Raw genomic sequence first — 21064 nt, forward strand, 5'->3', positions numbered from 1 at the left:
ACACAAGCCTGGTGACCTCCGGTTTAGATATGCTAAAGATCGGAGCACACCAACTTAACGATTGGCGACTACACAAACTTCCCGATTTCCTTCCCTTCTGTCAGCCAGGTGTTCCATTCAACACGCCTATATTATCGCTTGCTGCTACGTCATCACTCCCGACTACCTGGTCGGTACAACTAGTAACCAACCACAGATTACAATACACACAATCACAAAGAGGTGATCTTGATACCACAAGAATCATTCACCCTCTTTGCTACACACACACCCTTAGTCAGAACACCCTCTGAATTTACAGGTTTTCACACACTTCACAAGTTTATAAAAGAAAAAATACATAATCATGAAAGGAACAGATTACACCTGAATTTACAGGAATCACAAAGCTTCTAAGATCATACCTTGAACCAGTGCACATCTATTTAGCAATCTTGCAAAACTTGATTTGAATCTTTCTTCAAAAACAATTTCAATCTCACTATAAATGTGTTAACTTGTCTTTTAAAATCAAAAGAGAAGTCATACTTATAGCTATTAAAACTAGTCGTTCTAGGAAGTCAATCATGAGCCAAAACAGTTTTGATCCAACTGAAAACAGATCCAACAGGTTTTTGAAAAGATGTTATGAAATGTGACAATCAACCGGTTGAAAAGACGTTTTAATCGATTGAATTGGTTAGACAGTTATTTAACCAAGTCAAAAACAATTTTTAAAACCTTCAAACGAGCTAAGGGAGAAAAAACCAATTATTTTGTGGTTTCAACCGGTTGTTTTTCTCTTTGCTTAGAAAAACACTTTTCTCTTTTAAAATAGATTGAGCTAGCTTGTGCAAGGGACTAGGAATGATCTTTACAAGAATTATAAACAACCTAGACTAAGCTCAAACCAAAAGCAGCACAACTTCAACCTTCATCATAGATTTGAAACATCAAAGTTCTCATGTTCTACATGGGATCCAACCTCGCATGAATTGAGGTAAACGATAAAAAAACTCCAGCTTAGTTGGTGTCTAGCCTCAGTTGAACTGACTTTCAAAATAAAAGAACTCTTGCTCGACTGGGATCTATCCTTAGATAAATTGAGGATGGTGATAAAACAACCCTAGCTTACTCAAGTTTGGGCTCAGATGAACTAAGGTCGACGATAAAACAACTCCAACTTAACTAGGGTCCGACCCTAGATAAATTGAGGTTGACGATAAAATGGCAACAACTTGAATTGGGTTTGGTATCATATGAACTAAGGTCAACAATAAAATGGCTTCTACCCGGATGGATCTTGGCTTAGGGCGAACTTAGGCCCTCTATATGCACTTTATTTATCATAGTTAATGGAAGCCTTATACAATACATGTGCATTTGTTCTAAGTAACCACTCTGACAATGCCAAAAAAGCAAGCAAAAGCAGCAGTACCAAAAAAACAATCGGTTGTTTCGCAAAAACAATCGGTTGTTTATACCAACAAACAAAAACAAAACTGAATTAAAAGAGATTAAGGATAGAGAGATTGCACACAAATGGTTATACTGGTTCACTCTAAACCCAGAGCTACATCCAGTCTTCTTAGAAACCACTGAGGAAATCCACTAAGGAACCACACCTTGATCACTTACACCACAACCAAAAAAGTGACCTTGATCCCCTCAAGACACACGCTTCTCTTGGCCAACACACCAACACTAAGATTTCTGATCTTGATCCCCTCAAGAACACACAACAAATCTCAGCAAACACACAAACGAAACTTGTTCAACAGAGTACAAGGATTACACTTGTTACAGAAGATAATCTGAAATCAATACAAGCAGAATCCTATTCCACACACTTTGATCAATCACAAACTCTAAGCAATCTCAGCTCTTTGAAAACTCAAAATCTTTATTCAAAAAACTTGTTACTCAAATCTGTTTTTCTGAATTTATTCAAAGATGTTGTTTGTTATCAAATCTTAACAAACTCTTAAATTGCATTTAAAGATTGGTCAAAGCATTTAAAGACTGGAGCGTAAGCAGTTAAATCATTTAAAGCATTTAAAGCTCAGTCAAAGTTAAAACAATTTTTCTGTTATGGTACCAAAACAAACAATCGGTTGTTTCCTCGAATCAATCAGTTGTTTTGGTTTTAACAGCTTAACAATTTGAAAAACAGTTTTCAATCTTTTCTAAAAACATCTAAGTATAAACAATCGGTTGTTTCTAACTTTGTTTGAAAAACATTTTTCTTTCAAAAAGATTGAGAATGCCTATGCTTTGGATTCAATCAAGAGGTGGATTACAATACAATCTACCTCTGATCCTAACTAAAATAGCCCAGCAACAGCAAGCACAACCAATGTTTCAACATCCTTCAAAGGGTTTGGATTCTTCAATGCTTGAACACCACTTGGTTCAACAATCTCCCCCTATTTATTTGATGAAGACAAATCCCTGATGCTTGTGTTGTACTTGATTGAATCTGAAGCAGTTCCTGCAAGATACAGTTTTAAGCAAAGCATGGAACTTCTGATATTTGGTTAGCACAGAAACAAATACAGAAATTCAGAGCATAATATCAGAATAAACATCATTCAAAATATAGCAAACTGTTTTGCAGAAAAAACATAAAAAATGAAATCAAACACAACATATAAATCTCACCCTATTTGTCTTCACAAATAGACAAAAAGAAGAGATAAAACAAGAGATAATTGTTTTGATTACATCAGAATTAAAACAGCAACAACAACAAGAAAGAAAATTGAAAAACTGATATAACTCCCAAAAATAATTGATTGTTTCGATACATCAACCAATTGTTTTTCTTCATTCATCATCATCAACAAACTGGAGATCAAAGATTTGGTTCTGGACAACTTCGATCTGTTCATCTAGAGTCATGAAGCGTGCATGCATGCTGTCAAACCTGTTGTCAATCCTCTGGAAATTACTGACACAGAGATCATGGAGATTTCTTTGATTCTCCCCAAAGCTATCAAGCCTATTTACCATGAGTCTCTCCAAAGGAGACATGGTTTGAATCCTTTCTTCTTGATTTCCAGCACCAGCAGTTGGTCCAACATCTTGATAATCTTCAGGTGGATCTTCATGTTGAGCATCCATATGAGCAGGTTCATCTTGTTCAAGATCAGCAACAACACTAGATGAAGCACCAAGGTCACCATCTTTGCTAATCCATTTTCCACCTACTTTGGTAAAACCCATTTTGTTGAGTGATCTATTGTTCAACTCTTGAGTTGACTTGACCAACTCAGATGTTTCATCTTCAAGGTTCACTTCAAAATAGAGTAAAAATTTAGATACCAAAACAACATATGGATAGTGATAGTCACTTAACCTCATAGCTTTTTGCATGTGCTCTTTGATGATGTTGATCCAATTGATTTTGATCTTCTTCATGATGCAGAAGATATACATCAGATCTTCCTCAGTAAGCACTGAATGATTGCTCCCCCTTGGAGTTAGGATCCATGTCACAATGAGGGCTAGCAACCTTTCATCAAGCTTTAGACCTACAACAGAGCATTTTCTAACTTGAGCATGTTGATTCTTCAAGTAACTCTTAGAGTATTGGATTTTGTTGAAATCCACCACTACTCCAAGGTTTCCCTTGTTGATTCTGAGGCCAGAGAACTTGAAACCAGCAACAACAGCCCATACCTCATGAGTTATCTCCATTTCTACACCTTTTACATGAGAAACTAGATTGTTTCCCTCAAATTTTAGATTTGTGTAGAACAACACCCTTATCAAATCTGGGTAGATGTTGCCTTTTATCTCCAAGAACTTTCTGAGAGATTGATCTCTGAACAGCCTCCTTACATTATCAAGCTTTTGACTTTTCAGCCAATCAAAGCACACAACCTTGGGGTTGTTTATCTTTTTGATACTTGTTTCATACCTATACCTCTCAATAAGATCATTATCTCCAGAAAACCAGCCTTTTAGCCTTCCTCCAGACCTTACACCTCTGGTTTTGACTCTCTTTGAGGTGGGAGGAGTTGATTCCATGATGGCAGAGAAGAAAACAGAGAAAAGCTCACTTCACAGATTTTGCAAGAGATGTTGCAATTGGTTGTTCTTGTGGAAGAGATCAGCTGCAATAGAATTTATAGCAGTAAAAGAATCAAATAGCATTCAATGATATGAGTGGGTACCAGATTTTCAGAGAGAGAGGACTTGACCCTACCCTGCACAAAAAACGTCAGAAAAAGCTGAAAATCACTTGGTCTTCACATGTGATCTTTGATTAGTCATTAAGGCTCTTGAATTTCCAAGATTTTGGAATACATTCCTTTATGACTGTTGTAACTTCTCTCTGAAAGTGATCAGCTTTCAACACAGGTTCTTTGACCAAGGATTCTCTCTTTAAAAAGATTTGCAACAGATAGAAATTCAAAATAGAAATTAAATTGATTTCTTCATAGTGTTGTCAGACTCAAAACAATCGGTTGTTTCGAAGAAACAATCGGTTGTTTTTCTGTAGCAGTTAAAACTGATTTTGAATTTTAACCATGAGCAGAAAAAGTTCAAAGCAAATGACATTAAGCATTTTAAAGAAGATTTGTAACCATGAGAAAGAACTTTAAAACCGAAATTAAGAACAGAAAAAGGAAAGTCTTATCCTTATGTTATTTCTTTAATGAGCCATGTGCTTTATGATCAAGAAGCCTCTTTTCACTGTTGAGAACCTTTGGACAGATGCAGAGCATTGATTCAACTTCAATGATGGTCTTTTTCTTCCAAGAACTTGATCACATGACTTAGTCCTTCATAATTCTTTAGAATTCCTGCACAAACATGAGTTCAAGCAATAAGATTTGGTCCCTTCACAAATGTGGGTCCAATAGATTTCTTTTTCTCATTTGGAACCTCACACCCTTTAGGAATCCATTTCATGTAGCCTCTAGGAACAAATAATTTTCTTATTTTGCAGAATCTAACCGAATGGCCCTTTTTCATGCAATAAAAGCATGTAACAACCGGTTGTTTCGATTTAACAATCGGTTGTTTTACTGGCTTTTTTTAAAAAAAAATTGAAAACTTATCTTGTTGATTCTGTGGATTGAAACCTAAACCAGCCTTTCCAAAAACACAGCTTTGAGATGCCAAGACATTCTCAAACTTAGATTTCCCTTTTGAAAACTTGTCCACAGTGTCAACTAGATAATGAACCTTTTTCTCAAGCTTTTCACAATTTTCGCAAATGAGAGTGTCACACTTGCAAGAAGAATTTTTGAAATGATTTTCCAGATTTTTGAAATCATTTTTAGATTTTTCAATCTCATCTTCAAGTGATTTCACTCTCTTTTCCAGCCAGCTGTTAAGTTCTTTCAATCGGTTGTTTGAAAGAACCAATCGATTAGCTTCATCATGAGTTTCTTGAAAAGCTTCAAGCAATTCACTATAATTTTGTTCATGTAAGGAAGCACATGAACTAACCTCACTTGAGCTGCTAGATTCATCATCATCTTCAGCAATCAAGCAGATGTTTGCTTTCTCATCTTCACTTGATGAAGAGCTTGATGATGATACCTCATTTTCATCCCAAGCTATGTAGGCTCTCTTTGTATTGCCTTTCTTTTCCTTGTAGCTAGGCATTTTCTCCTTGCTCTTGTTTGGACAATCTACCTTTATATGAACTTGCTCACCACAAACTAAACAAGTATAGTTATTGTTCCCGCCGGTTGACCAGGGTCGTTTTGCTTCGTCTGTGAGTACCTGAAAAGAAAAGGACAAAGGGGCGCCCTCGCGACCGTTTGCACTCCGACGATCAAGTCAGCTAGCGAGAAACATCAAAGGGACACACCTCCGTATTAGAAAACCGTGAACGGATGCTCTGAAGGTGGTCAAATAACTGAGTAACTAGTGCTTTCTTCCCTAATTGCCTGTGCGTATAGTGGGTGCGCGAGGGAAACAACTAGGGTTTTTGTGTGTAAAACTGTGAGAATTAGGTCAAAACTCGAATCCCTGTCTCAAACGCCTCAAGACCCTTTTAAACACCTCCAACATTTAAAGCGTCTTAAAGTGCATTTAAAGCGTATAAAAACGTTCAACGAGTTTAAAACGTTTAAAGCGTTTAAAGTTGATCTTGCAGGTGATCCGATCGTCGAAGGACTCGCCACGTCAAACCCTGTCTTCCACAAATATGTTCCAAGCACTCCCCAAAGAATTCCAAGCGAACCTGCGAAACAGAACAAACAGCGCCTCTAGCAGCCGATTGCACTCCGACGCTCAAGTCAGCCACGCAAAACCACCAAAGAACTAAGTACTAGGAATCTCAGCGAGACTCGTGTGCACTCTGTGATTCTCTCTTTCTCTCTGTGTGTAAAACTAGTAATTTTCAAGAATGAATCTTACCTCCCCTGCATGAGCGTGGAATGCCTTTATATACTCTGCGGAGCGCCTATGTTATTCGTGTACGAAGTAACTTAGCGTGTTTCTTTCACTAGGCGTCTCGTGCAACCTCAGCGTGAGCACCAGGTGGGGCTTGGCCAAGCGCACGTACCTGGCGTCACCTACTGTGTGAACGATCACCTCTGCTTTGCACCATGCACGTTATGGGTTAAGAGAGCACCAATCACCGACTGGCTGCTAGTTCTCTTAGGCCACTCTCATGCGCGGTACTACAAAGCACATAACTTCTCCTTTCTCTGATACTCTGCCACACAAGGCTCGTATGCAACGCTCTCGCCGAGAATCGCCTCTCGTTCCAGCTCAACTGCGCGTGACACGACAACCGATCAGCTTATCTAGACGATGATCGCGCATCCCTTCTGATCACCGATCACGCCCCGGGTGACCCTCTCTAAGACACATCAGCTTCCCTGGCCCACATGTCCCACTAGGAACGACCCACGTGGCTATCTGTTGCTGACGTCACCGACCACCGATGACCGACCGGATCACAAGCCCCCCAGTCTCGAGCTGTATACTTGTTTTCGGCGAAGAGACTAAGTGATCGTCCTCAGTGGCCACGTGGCAAGTGACGCCATGTCACGTGCCACATCACGTGTTGTGCTTTAAGTGACGTTAGGCTTTCCTCCCTTAATCTTGCGACACGTGTACGCATCAACGTCTAGGATGAAACGTCGTTTGCGTTTCTCATATTCAAAACTTACGCGCCTCCACTGTTCCATCACCTTCTCCAACACTTCTTCTCTGAAACCTCTCGAACTCCCTCCTTGCGATTCGTCTTCCCCAATCTCAGGCTTCCAGAAACTGTTTGCGATAAACAAAAGGTACCCCTTTTCTTTATCTACGGCATATTTGAATATCTTCTACCGATTGCATCATCCAATAACTGCACTGTGCATACGCTATGGGTTGTTTTTTCTTTTTTTCTGCACTGTACCAGGGTTTCTTCTGCGTTTTCACTTCTTCTTCTCCTTCGTCACTTTCGTTTCTCCACTCCCTTCAAACCGTAGCACTTTCGTTCCCTTTGTCTTCCTCTTGTTTTTCATTGACCCCTCATTTCTTCTTTCTTTCTCCATTGTAGCTAATGGCTCGCACAGAAACCACCACGCGTCTTGCTTCATCTTCTGGTGCACAGCCTTCCGCCAGTGCACCGTCATCGCCTTCAACGAGTGCAACCCCTTTGGCGAGTGCGCACCCCGGAGCGAAGCTTCCTCCACAAGACTACGCGCAGGTGTACAGTGGGCTCCCCTCCACCTGCTCGCCGAAACGTCTAGCCAACTTGATGTGATTCCACTAACCATATAGAGAATGATTCTTGACATTCTTAGGAATCACCTTGAGTTGGACATTATAGAGGCACTTTTCTTAGAGTTGGATCATTGTTCTAAGACAAGAACTCACCAAAAACTAGTACCAAATCCCAAACTCATTTGGATGTTCCACATATTGTCAAATTGAACCAACAACAAGAGGTGAAACTAAAAGGAACCGAACAGAATTGAATAAGCACACAATTGAACCGAACAAAAGTGAAATTAAAAGGCAAGAACAGAAAATAGGTGCTGGAAAACAAGAATAGCCGAACCAAATAACAAGACAACAAGCTTAGAACAAAGAATCAACAAAGAAGAAAGGAAGGAGAGAAGAAATGCTCATGAAGATGGAAGGAGGATGGATGATCTCGCCACTAGAAGTGTGGAATGCTCCTAGATGAGAGTGATGCCGCCACTTGAGGACTCCATTGATCCATCAAGATAAGACTAGAGAAGAAGGCTCAAAGCTCTCCAAAGTTCACTCAAAATTTGAGTAGAGTTTTCTTAGATTAATTCCAATCTGAATTTTACAAAGGAAGCACCTCTATTTATAGCCTAAGGTGCTGAAAAATAGGTGGGAAATTTCAAATAAACTCATTTGAAATTCCCACAAAAAACAAGTCACATGGGAGGTGTGACCTTTTTCTACTATGACACCTCCCAAAAACTACACCTACACCACTCTCCTAAGTCACATGGGTAATGTGACTTTATTTTACATTTTCACACTCCTTTATTTAATAACCACACCTCCTAAAACTATACAAGAGTATTTCAAAGCTTGGCCTTGCCCCTCTTGGGATGGACTTGGGCTCTTTGGGCTTTGGCCTTCTTGGGCTTGGGCTTGGGCTTTGGGCTTGGGCCTCATCTTTATTTTATGTCTTCTTTTAATTTTGAGAAGACTAGAAGGAAGAACTTCAAATGTGAGGGTGGATGTCTTCTTCCTCCATTAATAAAAGCCTCCTTTATTTGATTCTCATCACAACTCCCCGTTGACCATCTCGCTACCTTGCTGAGCAGCAATGCGGATGAGCCCTCATGTGCTCTTGACAGGGAGGATGACCGACACTTGGGCGTGTGCATCCCCCCCCCCCCCCCCCCCCCCCGAGGCATGCCAATATGTGTGGATGATAGGGTCACCAATGGGGTGCCCTTTACCTTTATCTACTCAGCCATCTTCAAGAGGTTGCGCCTCTGACTTCCCTTCACCTTCTTCGAGAAGGATCTCCTCACCGAGCTGAACGTGGCTCCTTGCCAACTCCACCCGAACGCTTGGGCCTTCATCCGAGCGTTCGAAAATCTACGCAACCATTTCGGGCACCCTCCATCAACCGACGTCTTCCTCCACTTCTTTGAGGCCAAGAACCCGGGTGATAGGTCGTGGGTAAGCTTGAATGGTGTGTCAGGGAGGGTGATCTTGGGCCTATACCAACAGTCCTTCAAGGATTGGAAAGGTAGGTTCTACATGATCACCTCCAACGAGCACAACCCAACTCTACTTGAGGGCTTCCCACTCTACTGGGTCCCAAGGGTGGAGTTCAGGAAACCCCGAGGTTTGGAGGCCATGGCGCCATACGAGCGCGAGATGTTCGGCCTTCTCTCGAGCTTGGGCGCCAAGTTTGGCTCCTCCACCCTCATCAAGCACGAGTTCCATGCAGAAATGCTCAAAAAATACATTGGTTTGCCTTCTTCTCCTCCCTTTAACTTGCTATTTCTCTGGGCATGCAACCTTGCGCTTGTTTGCCATACTTGCGTATTTGCATATGTTAATTGCCTTTCTGCACTTTGTTTTGTTTGCCTTCTTGGCTTTTTGCGTACTACCCCTTTGCCATGTTTAACCGGTGCAGATATGACTTCCACCAAGGAACGACGACAGAAACTCATCGAGCTAGCCAAGAGCCGACGAGCCGTCGGGTCGTCTTCTGGAACGGTGGCGACCGCCGAGCCTATCCCTGCCTCTCCCACTCGGTCGCGCCAGCTGAAGGCCCTGAGACCAGGGGTGACAAGAAGAGGAAACGGTTGGTGAAGGCTCCCACCACCGTTGTGTCTATTGAAGAGGAGAGCTCGGGGTCCCCCTTGGTTCAACGAAGAAAGAGGGGAACCGAGGGCCTTGAGGGAGATGCTACTCCGATCCCTCAAGCCCAGGCCTCCCCTATACACTCTCCTTCCCCAGCCCCTCTTCCTTCCCCGCCCCCAGCCAGGCCACTCCTACCAACTCAAACAGCTGGGAGCGGGGCTGCTCGTTCGGAGGGAACCTCTCGCCCCCCAACCTCACCGTGCCCTCAAGACTCTACTACCACAACCGAGGGTGGTGGCGAGAGTTCCCTTCAAGCATCGGGCTCCAGCGCTGAAGGGCTCACCAGGGTCCTCCGATTGACTAAGCAACTGCTCCAAAATCGTGAGCTAGTCAAGTGGAGCGCCAGCGAGGTGGACCTTCATCTGGCCTGCCAAATGGTGCTCTCCCTTGAGTTCTCCACACAACATCGTCGCCTTGAAAAGCTGGAGGGTAAGATGAGCGAACTGCAAGTCCATGCAGAATACTAACGGCATGCTGAAGGACATGTTGGAGGAAGCCAAGAGAGGGCGCGCCCTGCAAGTCCAAGAGACCATCAAGACGGAGATGTTGATGGGGGATGCCATCGCCGCTCTTGATGCCGATCTGCTGGAGACCACGGGGAGGACCATCCAGCTTGAAACTGAGAACACCTTTTTGCACCAACAAATCGCGAATATGGCGGAAGCTCTCACAGCAAAAGATCAAAAGCTCAAGGAAACCGAGTCTGCCAACGCCACCCTGATTACCGAGAAAGTCGTGCTCGAGACAGATAAGGTTGAGCTCGAAAAAGAGAAGGCCAAGCTCTGGGAAGAAGCTACTGATACCTTTGCTGATGGGTTCGACTTGGCCCTTGAGCAAGTGAAGTGCGTCTTTCTGGAGGTTGACTACTCTCAGTTTGCCATGGACTTCTAGGTGCTAGACGGCAAGATCGTCCGCCCTTGATCGCTTTTCACCCAGTTTACATCTCTTTGTATATAATTTCTGAATGTAAAAAACTCTTATTGCATATATACAATGCCTCCTTTCTCTTACTGCTTCTTCTATTGTGTATCTCTTAGTCTTTATCTCCTGCTATGAACGATTAACTGCTTAACCTACCCGAGCTTGGTACAAACCTTCACCGTACTTGAACTTTTTGCTTCTGACTTTGATCACAACTAACAACACTTGATAACTGTTCTGGCGTGGCTTTGCTCGCTTAGGCCTACCGCGTAAGAACTCGTCTAAAACTCTTTAAACAACGCTCTATCCGCCGATAACCGATCAGAATGCTACAGCCAACCACTCATCAGTCATCGCGTCTTTGCTTCCACGTTATATCTTTCTAAATTGCTTGTCGCTCCAGCACTAAGTGCATAGAGGACTCCCACACCGATCGGTTAAGGATGATGCCTTTTTTCGGGGGTGCAGAGTGTTTCTCGATAACCCCTCTTGCCAGCCCCAAGGTCATCGACCCCTAACACGTCGAGTCGCACATCAACCTTCTCACTCCTGGGGTGAGAAAGGCTTTGACTAAGAATTTTACTGCGCCAATATTGATGCTATGCCAGTTGGGTAAAGGCGTTTCTCGAAATCCTTCCTTTCCCTCCTTGGGTTTACTAGCACCCCTGGCTATTCGAACCTTAGTTGCCTACACTCACACCTGGGGTGAGGAGGACTTTAAACCAGTTGCCCTGCTCGCGCCTGGGCCGAGGAAGGCTTAACCGAATACCTGCGCTCGCGCCTGGGGCGAGGAGGATTTTAACTTAAAAACTTGCAAACATTTTATACTGATAACTTCTTTTTTATTGGGTGGCCTCGTTAAAACCCTCTTCTGGGAAAAAGAGTGCCCCCTGAACTGTTCAAACTGTTTATACTAGCGCGAAAGCGCGACTACTTTACACTTTCAACTGAAATAGAACTTTAAATGTGTGGCGTTCCACGTTCTGGGATCGCCCCTCCGTCCAAAGTCTCCAGCCGATAAGCGCCATTGTCCAACGTCTCCACCACTCTGAACGGGCCAGTCCACTTGGGGGACAACTTATTCTCCATCTCGTGCTGATGTGCTTTCCTCATCACCAGGTTCCCTTCCTGGAACTGCCTCGGTCTCACCTTGGAGTTGTGCCTACGCTCCACCCTCCTCTTTACAGCTTCGGCACTGACCCTAGCCTCTTCTCGTACCTCATCCAGGAGGTCTAGGTTCACCTTCTTCTCCTCATTGGACTCCTCGGCCACGAAATTTAGAAACCTTGGTGAACTTTCTTGTATCTCCACAGGGATCATAACGTCTGACCCATAGACCAAGCTGAACGGTGTCTCATGGGTGCTAGATTGTGGAATGGTGTGATAGGCCCACACAATCCTGGGAACCTCCTCTTCCCACGTTCCCTTGGCCTTTTCTAACCTTCTCTTCAGCCCTCTGAGCAGTACTCGGTTGGCCGACTCTACCTGCCCATTCGTTTGAGGGTGCTCCACCGAGGCAAACACCTGCTGTATTCCTATTTCGTCACACAGGTTCTTCAGTTGGTGACTCGTAAACTGGGTGCCATTTTCGGAAACCAAACGCTTGGGCACTCCGAAACGGCACACAATGTTCTTCCACACGAACTGTTGAACCTTGTGAGCAGTGATCTGTGCGACTGGCTCTGCCTCTACCCACTTCGTGAAATACTCGATCGCGACGATCAGAAACTTCATCTGCCTCACTGCCAAGGGGAAAGGTCCCAGGATGTCAATTCCCCAGGTGTGGAACGGCCATGGACTGTGAATTTACCTCAACTCCTCAGGGGGCGCCTTGTACCAATCTGCGTGTTGCTGGCACTGCTTGCAACGCTGAGCATATCCCACGCAGTCTTCCTTCAGCGTTGGCCAGTAGTACCCCGCATGGAGAACTCTGCTTGCCAAAGAGCGACCACCGACATGGCTCACACACACTCCCTCGTGGAGTTCTGACATGATTCTCGTGCACTGCTCTCTGTGCACACACACCAACACCGAATGGGTGAATCCAAACCTAAAGAGATCCCCGTCGATAAGAGTAAACTTACTTGAGCTTTTCTTTACCCTCTTTGCCTCTGACGGGTCCAGCGGGAGCACTCCATCTGCCAAATATCGCTGGTACGACGTTATCCACGTATCAGCCCTTCCAACGGCGCAAACCTCCATCACCTCATCGGTCCTCACCGGTCGCGCTCTCACCCTGGGTGCTATCAAGGTTTCTTGAGTTAGAGACCAATGATCGATCGTTATACGCTCCCTTGACTTGTACACTTGAAGTACCTGGTTGTCCGTCACGAACGCGCGAGGGACCTTCAAGGTCTCTTGGATGACGGTCCTCTGCCTTCCCCCCTTGCCTGAGCTGGCTAGCTTGGCAAGCAAGTCAGCTCTGGCATTCTGCTCTCTCGGCACATGGACCAACTCGAACTCTGCAAAGGACGTCTTCAGGGTGTGCACATACTCGAGGTATGCAGCCAGCTGAGGGTCTTTGGCCTGGAACTCTCCTGTCACCTGCTCGGTGACCAACAGGGAGTCGGTTTTGGCCATCAAACTCCTTGCTCCCATCTCCCTTGCCAGCAACATACCGGCGATCAAGGCCTCGTACTCCGCCTGGTTGTTGCTGGCCTTGAAGGTGAAACGCAGAAACTGCTCCATCAGTACTCCGTTTGGGCCTTCCAGGATTACCCCAGCGCCACTCCCCTGTTGATTGGAGGAACCATCCACTGATAAGACCCAGCGAAAATCCAAGCCCTTCGAAGGTGTAACGCCCGATGACAACTCGACGACGAAGTCCGCGAACACCTGCCCCTTGATCGGTCCTCGGGGCTCGTATCTGATATCAAACTCAGATAGCTCTACGGCCCACTTCACCATTCTCACAGCTACATATGGCTTCTTCAGCACCTTCTAGATAGGCAGATCGGTTATCACCATCACCGTGAAGCTGTGAAAGTAGTGGCAGAGCCTCCTCGCCGAGAACACCACCGCTAAAGCCGCCTTCTCTAGGGCCTGATACCTTACTTCAGGACCCTGCAGCACCTTACTCACGAAATAAATAGGTCTCTGGGCCTGGTCTTGCTCTTGGACCAATACTGAACTGACCGCCCCTCTCTGTTACAGCAAAGTAGACAGAGAGGGGTGCCCACCTGCGGCTTGCACAATACTGGTGGGCTTGCCAGATACTCCTTCAGCCTAACGAAAGCCTCCTCACATTCCTTAGTCCAAACGAACCTACTATTCCGTTTGAGACATTGGAAGTAAGGATGACCCTTCTCTCCTCCTGCGGACATGAATAGCGACAATGCCGCCAACCGACCGGTGAGTTGCTGCACCTCCTTCACCGACGCTGGGCTCCTCATTGCTATGATCGCCGCACACTTCTCGGGGTTCGCCTCGATTCCCCGTTCTGTCAAGAGGAAGCCTAAGAACTTCCCAGCTTCTACGCCAAAAATAAAATTCTCTGGGTTGAGTTTCAACCCGTATTTGGCGATAGTTGCAAACAATTCCTCCAGATGAGTGACATGTTGCTCCTTCTCTCGTGAGGTTACCACCATGTCATCGACATAAGCCTGCACATTCTTTCCTAGCATCGACGAGAGCACTCTATCCATCAACCTCTGATAGGTGGCTCCCGCATTCTTCAACCCGAATGGCATTACCTTATAGCAGTAACAAGACCGCTCGGTCATGAACGCAATCTTGCACTCGTCCATCGGATGCATCCTGATCTGGTTATAGCCTGAGAATGCATCCAAGAAACTCATAAGCTGGCATCCCGATGCGCTATCCACCAAGGCGTCTATGCTGGGTAGGGGATAGGAGTCCTTGGGGCATGCCTTGTTCAGATCAGTGAAATCCACGCACATCCTCCACTTGCCGTTTGACTTCTTCACCAGTACCACATTGGCCAGCCACTCTGGGTACTGGATTTCTCTGATGTGCCCCGCGGTCAAGAGTTTGCGGGTCTCTTCGTGGATTACCTGCCTCCTCTCCTCATTAAACTTCCTCCTCCTCTGGCGCATCGGTCGGACTTGGGGGTCCATTGCAAGACGATGGCAGAGGAAGTCTGGGTCAATGCCTGGCATGTCAAAGGCTGACCACGCAAACGCGTCCAGATGCCTCTCAATCACCCCGGCGATCTGTCGTTGCGTGTCATCGCTGAGCGATCCCCCCTGCTTAAACTTCTTTCCCTGGATCTCCGTCTCCACCCACCCCTCAGCAGGGTGGGACCTTCTTTCACTGGCGGTTACCGCCCTCGCGATCCCTGACTCGCGAGGCGTGATCATGCTTTCTTTCTCAGCTTCTGCTTGGGCCACCCCCGAGCCCCCCAGCGCTGCTTCCTCCATCTCCAGATCACCTTGTGTACCTCTTACCACCTCCACCTCCGATCGCCTCTCGCCCGCACCCGGCGGTGGTGTCGAGGTGACATGGCACACACTCCTCTGCTGCTTGAGGCTGTTCTCATAGCAACCCCTAGCTTCCTTCTGGTCCGACTTGATGGTGATCACTACCCCCTCCATCTACGGCAGCTTCAACTTCATGTGCCTCGTCGACGGTACAGCACCCAACCTGTTGAGCGTCGGTCTTCCCAACAGTATGTTGTAGGTAGATGGGGCATTGAACACTAGGTACTTGATCTTCTCGGTGCGAGTCACGGCCCCATCCGTGAACGTGGTTCTCAGCTCGATGTAGCCTCGCACCTCCACCTGGTCCCCTGCGAAGCCATATAAGCACCCCGGGTATGGCCTCAGATGATCAAGGGGCAACTGCAGCTTGTTGAATGTCGGCCAGAACATCACGTCCGCCGAGCTTCCCTGGTCCACAAGGACCCTGTGCACCTTTCTCCCTGCCGTGACAAGGGAGATAACTATAAGATCGTTGTCGTGAGGCACAACGTCCTGGAGATCTGCCTTGGTGAAGGTAATGTCAACATCGGGGGAATGATCTTCTTCCACCGAGTCGACAGCCATCACCGAGCGCGCGTACCTCTTCCTCTGAGAGGTCGTACACCCTCCCCCTGCACCGGCACCTCGTGCTGCGGATCTTCCGCTGGTGGCCCCGACGCCCGATCACCTTGCGTCTTCCGCAAGTAATCGCTCAGAAAGCCACTTTTCACCAACTCCGTGCGCCAAACAAGTGTGGAGTGAGTGGCCATAAGCCTGGTGAAACTCACACCACACGTTCTTCTTTCGTCCCAACACCTTGTCAGTCTTCTCCGGTGCTCGCAAACGTGCCGCTATGGCTGGAATGGCGATCAACTCCGCAAATTCCACCACGAAGTCGAATCTGGGGGGCGCGTTGCTCTCCCTCGCGCGCCCCCTGCCCTGGTCCCTCCTAGGCTCGTAAGGGCGAGGCTTCCCCTGGGCCTTCTTTCCTTCTTTGGCCTCATGCACCCTCATCGGCTGTTGAGACCTACTCGGTCCTGCGCGCGACTTGGTCGGGATCGCACTCCCCCTCTTCTCGAAAACCGCTGTTTCTGCTACGATGTGCGCCACAACACGATGCCTAATCTTTGCGAAGGTGCTGGGGCGATTCCTGATCAAAGATTCACTGAAAGGGCCCGCCAGAACCCCTTTCTTGAACGCGTGCACCAGCATATCTTCATCTTTGCTGGGCAGCCTCACTGCCTGAGCCCCAAAACAGCTAAGGTAGTCCCGGAGGGACTCACCTTGGTTCTGGCGCACGTCGAACAGGTCATACGACACCACTGGGGGTGCCCTGTTCACGATATACTGCTCCATGAACAACTTCGAGAACTGCTGAAACGAAGTGATGTGGCCATCTGGTAGGCTCATGAACCACTCCAAAGCAATCCCGCTCTGGGTGCTCATGAACAGTTTGCAATACACTACATCTGAGCTCCCAGAGAGCATCATCTGGGTGTGAAACGCTGTCAGATGCGTCTCCGGGTCCTCCACCCCTGTAAACGAGGCTTTCACCCCCACCAAGTTTGGTGGCACCACTGCACTCATGATCTCGGATGAGAAAGGCATGGGGAAAGTCCTGGGGGGAGACGGTGGCGGCGACACTCCTTGCTCCGCCACCCGCTCCTTCAGCGCTTGCAATGTCTTGCGCAGTTCTTCGTTCACTTGATTCAACTCTTCATTCCTGCCTTGCGATGCAACCAAGTCCTCTTGCATCCTTTCTTGCTCCATTCTTGATGCAGCCACATCATCTTGCAGCGCTCGCATGATTTCCAAGACTTGCGCCATTGTCACAGCTCCTTCTTCAGCTGATGGCGCGGGTGAAGTTTGCCTTGTCTTCCTCATTTTCTCAGCAAAGAATCTCAAGAACAAACGAAATCTAGAAGCAAAATGGATGGGATCACAAATTCACACGGCCCCCACGGTGGACGCCAAATGATCTTGCAGGTGATTCGATCGTCGAAGGACTCGCCACGTCAAACCCTGTCTTCCGCAAATACATTCCAAGCACTCCCCAAAGAATTCCAAGCGAACCTGTGAAACACAACAAACGACGCCTCTAGCGGCCGATTGCACTCCAACGCTCAAGTTAGCCATGCGAAACCACCAAAGAACTAAGTACTAGGAATCTCAGCGAGACTCGTGTGCACTCTGTGATTCTCTCTTTCTCTCTGTTTGTAAAACTAGTAATTATCAAGAATGAATTTTACCTCCCACCGGTTGACCAGGGTCGTCTTTATGGGTGGCTTGTCCTCGCGAGCTAGGACACCTTCGTTTTGCTTCGTCTGTGAGTACCTGAAAAGAAAAGGACAAAGGGGCGCCCTCGCAGCCGTTTGCACTCCGACGATCAAGTTAGCTAGCGAGAAACATCAAAGGGACACACCTCCGTATCAGAACACCGTGAACGGATGCTCTAAAGGTGGTCAAATAACTGAGTAACTAGTGCTTTCTGCCCTAATTGCCTGTGCGTACAATGGGTGCGTGAGCGAAACAACTAGGGTTTTTGTGTGTAAAATTGTGAGAATTAGGTCAAAACTCGGATCCCTGTCTCAAACGCCTCAAGCCCCTTTTAAACACCTCCAACATTTAAAGCGTCTTAAAGTGCATTTAAAGCATAAAAAAACATTCAACTAGTTTAAAATGTTTAAAGCATTTAAAGCGTTTAAAGTGCTTTAAAGCGTTCGAAACGTAAACTAAATCAATGCGTACCTTAGCGAACTTTCAGGAAAACATTGATGTTCCAGTGATTATTGCTACGTGTTCTTCTGACTTGATCGGTATTCTCTGTTGGGAGCCTTACAGCATTGTAACCCAACTTAGGGATAATCCATCGTGCAAGTCCTCCTTTCTCGAAGTGCATCTGGCGCAAGGGGGTGACTTCCTGGGTGCCAACTCATGTGCCCCAACCTCTAGTCACTCGCCCTGGGAGCATATCTGCCTTTCTCTCGTACGATGCACGTGGTTCTCCCCTGGGCGTGGCCCTCTCATGGGTCGTATCTGTCCCAGGGTCTCCCAAGGGTGGCGTGGGTACTTCACGAGTCAGGTTACCCCCTACTGGTACTAGAACTATGGCCTTGAAGCCACCTTTCTCTTCTCTTTATTATTGTCCTGAGGTACTGAGGCCTCTCGCGGTGTTGTCCCCTCCACGGTCTTTCCTACCCATGGGTATCGGGGGGTGGCACCGTCGACGCCTTAACCTGGCGACGCCTCATCCTGGCGACGCCTACACCTGGCGGCGCCTCATCCTGGCGACACCTACACCTAGCGACGCCTCATCCTGGCGATGCCTGCACCTGGCGATGCCTGCACCTGGCGACGCCTTAAGCGGTCAACCTGTTGACTTTCTTCCCTTGGGCCCCCTTGAGGGGTCCCACCATGTGTTGACTTTAACTTTGACTTTGGTCAACGCCCGGGGACGGGACGGTACAGTTATTGGAATTAAAATCATTGGATTTCTTGTTTCCATACCTATGTGATGAGAATCAAATAAAGGAGGCTTTTATTAATGAAGGAAGAGGACATTCGCCTTCACATTTGAAGTTCTTCCTTCTAGTCTTCTCAAAATTAAAAGAAAACATAAAATAAAGATGAGGCCCAAGCCCAAAGCCCAAGCCCAAGAAGGCCAAAGCCCAAAAAGCCCAAGTCCATCCCATGAGGGGCAAGGCCAAGCATTAAATAAAAGAGCATCATTTGAATTACTCTTGTATAGTTGTAGGAGGTGTGGATATTAAATAAAGAAGTGTAAAAATGTAAAATAAAGTCACATTATCCATGTGACTTAGGAGAGTAGGTGTAGGTGTAGTTTTTAGGAGGTGTCATAGTAGAAAAAGGTCACACCTCCCATGTGACTTGTTTTTGGTGGGAATTTCAAAGAATCATCTTTGTTGTTGTTCTTGTTGCGGTTTCTCTTCAAGAATTTGCTGAACTTTCTTGACAGCAAACTAAGGTTTTCCTCATCACTATCATCACTGGATTCTTGTTTTCCTTTGTGCTTGGAAGCTTTTAAGGCTATGCTCCTTATGTGCTTGTCTTCGCTTTCTTGAACATTGAGTTTATTCATCTCTAGCTCATGTTCCCTAAGCTTACCAAACAAAGAAGCCATACTTAATGATGTTAGATCTTTAGATTCGGAAATAGCAGTTACCTTTGGTTGCCATGCTCTATCAAGACATTTCAAGATCTTGATGTTCAGCTCTTCCTTTCCAAAGGTCTTGTCAAGGCTCATGAGACGATTGATGATGTGAGTGAATCTTTTCTGCACCTTAGCAATTGTTTCACCTTTAAGCATTTTGAACATCTCATACTCTTGGATTAGAGTATGCTTCCTAGCTCTCTTTACCTCATTTGTACCTTCATGAGTGATGATCTTGCAGGTGATTCAAACGTCGAAGGATTCGCCACGTCAAACTCTGTCTTCCGCAAGAACGCTCCAAGCACTCGACAAGAACTCTAAGCAAACCTGCGAAACACAACAAACGGCGTCTCTAGCGGCCGATTGCACTCCGACGCTCAAGTCAGCCTTTTGCAAAACCACCAAAGAACTACAAAACTAAGAATCTCAGTGAGACTCGTGTGCACTCTGTGATTCTCTCTCTCTCTGAGTGTAAACCAGTAACTTGCAAGAATGAATCTTACCTCCCCTACATGAGCGCGGAATGCCTTTATATACTCTGTTGCGCGCCTAAGTTATTCGTGTATGAAGTAACTTAGCGCGTTTCTTTCGCTAGGTGTCTCGTGCAACCTCAGCGTGAGTACCAAGTGTGGCTTGGCTAAGCGCACGCACCAGGCATCACCTACTGTGTGAACGATCACCTCTGCTTTGTGCCATGCACGTTATGCGCTAAGAGAGCACCAATCACCGGCTGGCTTACTAGCTCTCATAGGCTACTCTCGTGCACGACACTACTAAACGCTTAACTTCTCCTTTCTTTGATACTCTGCCACCCAAGGTTCGTATGAAATGCTTTCACTGGGAAACGTCCTTCATTTCCTGCTTAACTAAGCGTAACACGAAAACCCGATGACCGTGTCTCACACCGGATGACCGATCGGTGCACCATAGCGCCACGCCCTCGGCTTCCAGGTGCTTATATAGGTGCTGATCGCGCATCCTCTGACGACCGATCACCCCCCCGGGTGACTTACTCAATGACTCATCTGTTTCCCTGACCCACGTGTTCCCCTAAGAATGGTCCACGTGGCTATCCTTTGCTGACCTCACCGACTACCGATGACTGACCGGATCAAGTGACTTCCAAGGTGTCCCACATTTCTTTTGATGATTTGCATTGAGAGACCCTGAAAAACTCATCAGAATTTAAAGCAGAGGTTATTATAATTTTGGCAATGCAATCGAATTTGGCCTTCTTGCTTTCTGAATCAATCCATTGAGACCAAGGCTTTTCAATGACAGATCCAACTTTTTCAAACTTTGGGACAAAAGGACCATTTTCAATTGCATCCCAAATTCCTTTGTCATGAGATTCCATAAATATTTTCATTCTTACTTTCCAAAACTAGTAGTTCAAACCACAAAACAGAGGTGGTCTGTTGATTGAAGCACCTTCCCCAAAAGGTAGTCTATCAGCCATTTTAAAAACAGTTTTAGGATCAACTTGAATAACTTTCAAGAACCAAGCTCTTGATGCCAATTGTTAGAATGGATGGCTTTAAACTAGAGGGGGGTGAATTGTTTAAAAAGGGTTTTCGCAAACTTTTAAGTCAAGAATGAAACTATCTCAAGAATCAATTGATAAGGAATCCAGTTTGCCAAAACAGCAAGCAAAAACAGCAATACCAGAAAAACAATCGGTTGTTTCGCAGAAACAATCAGTTGTTTATACCAGCAAACAAAAACAAAACTGAATTAAAAGAGATTA

At 46.1% G+C, this 21064-nt stretch overlaps 2 protein-coding genes across 2 annotated transcripts; both read right to left on the reverse strand.

Annotated features, from left to right (window-relative positions):
* Nucleotides 1-15281: 15281 nt before the first annotated feature.
* On the reverse strand, nucleotides 15282-15731 carry LOC137825126 (uncharacterized). The gene has a single exon (XM_068630799.1). It carries the CDS (start codon nucleotides 15729-15731, stop codon nucleotides 15282-15284), a length of 450 nt encoding a protein of 149 aa, XP_068486900.1.
* A 99-nt stretch (nucleotides 15732-15830) lies between these two features.
* LOC137825127 (uncharacterized) lies at nucleotides 15831-16973 on the reverse strand. The gene has a single exon (XM_068630800.1). The coding sequence runs from the start codon at nucleotides 16971-16973 to the stop codon at nucleotides 15831-15833; it is 1143 nt and encodes a 380-aa protein (XP_068486901.1).
* Between the last annotated feature and the right edge of the window lie 4091 nt (nucleotides 16974-21064).

This window comes from Phaseolus vulgaris, chromosome 8 (genome assembly GCF_000499845.2).
Source record: "Phaseolus vulgaris cultivar G19833 chromosome 8, P. vulgaris v2.0, whole genome shotgun sequence".
Taxonomy (NCBI): Eukaryota; Viridiplantae; Streptophyta; class Magnoliopsida; order Fabales; family Fabaceae; genus Phaseolus; species Phaseolus vulgaris.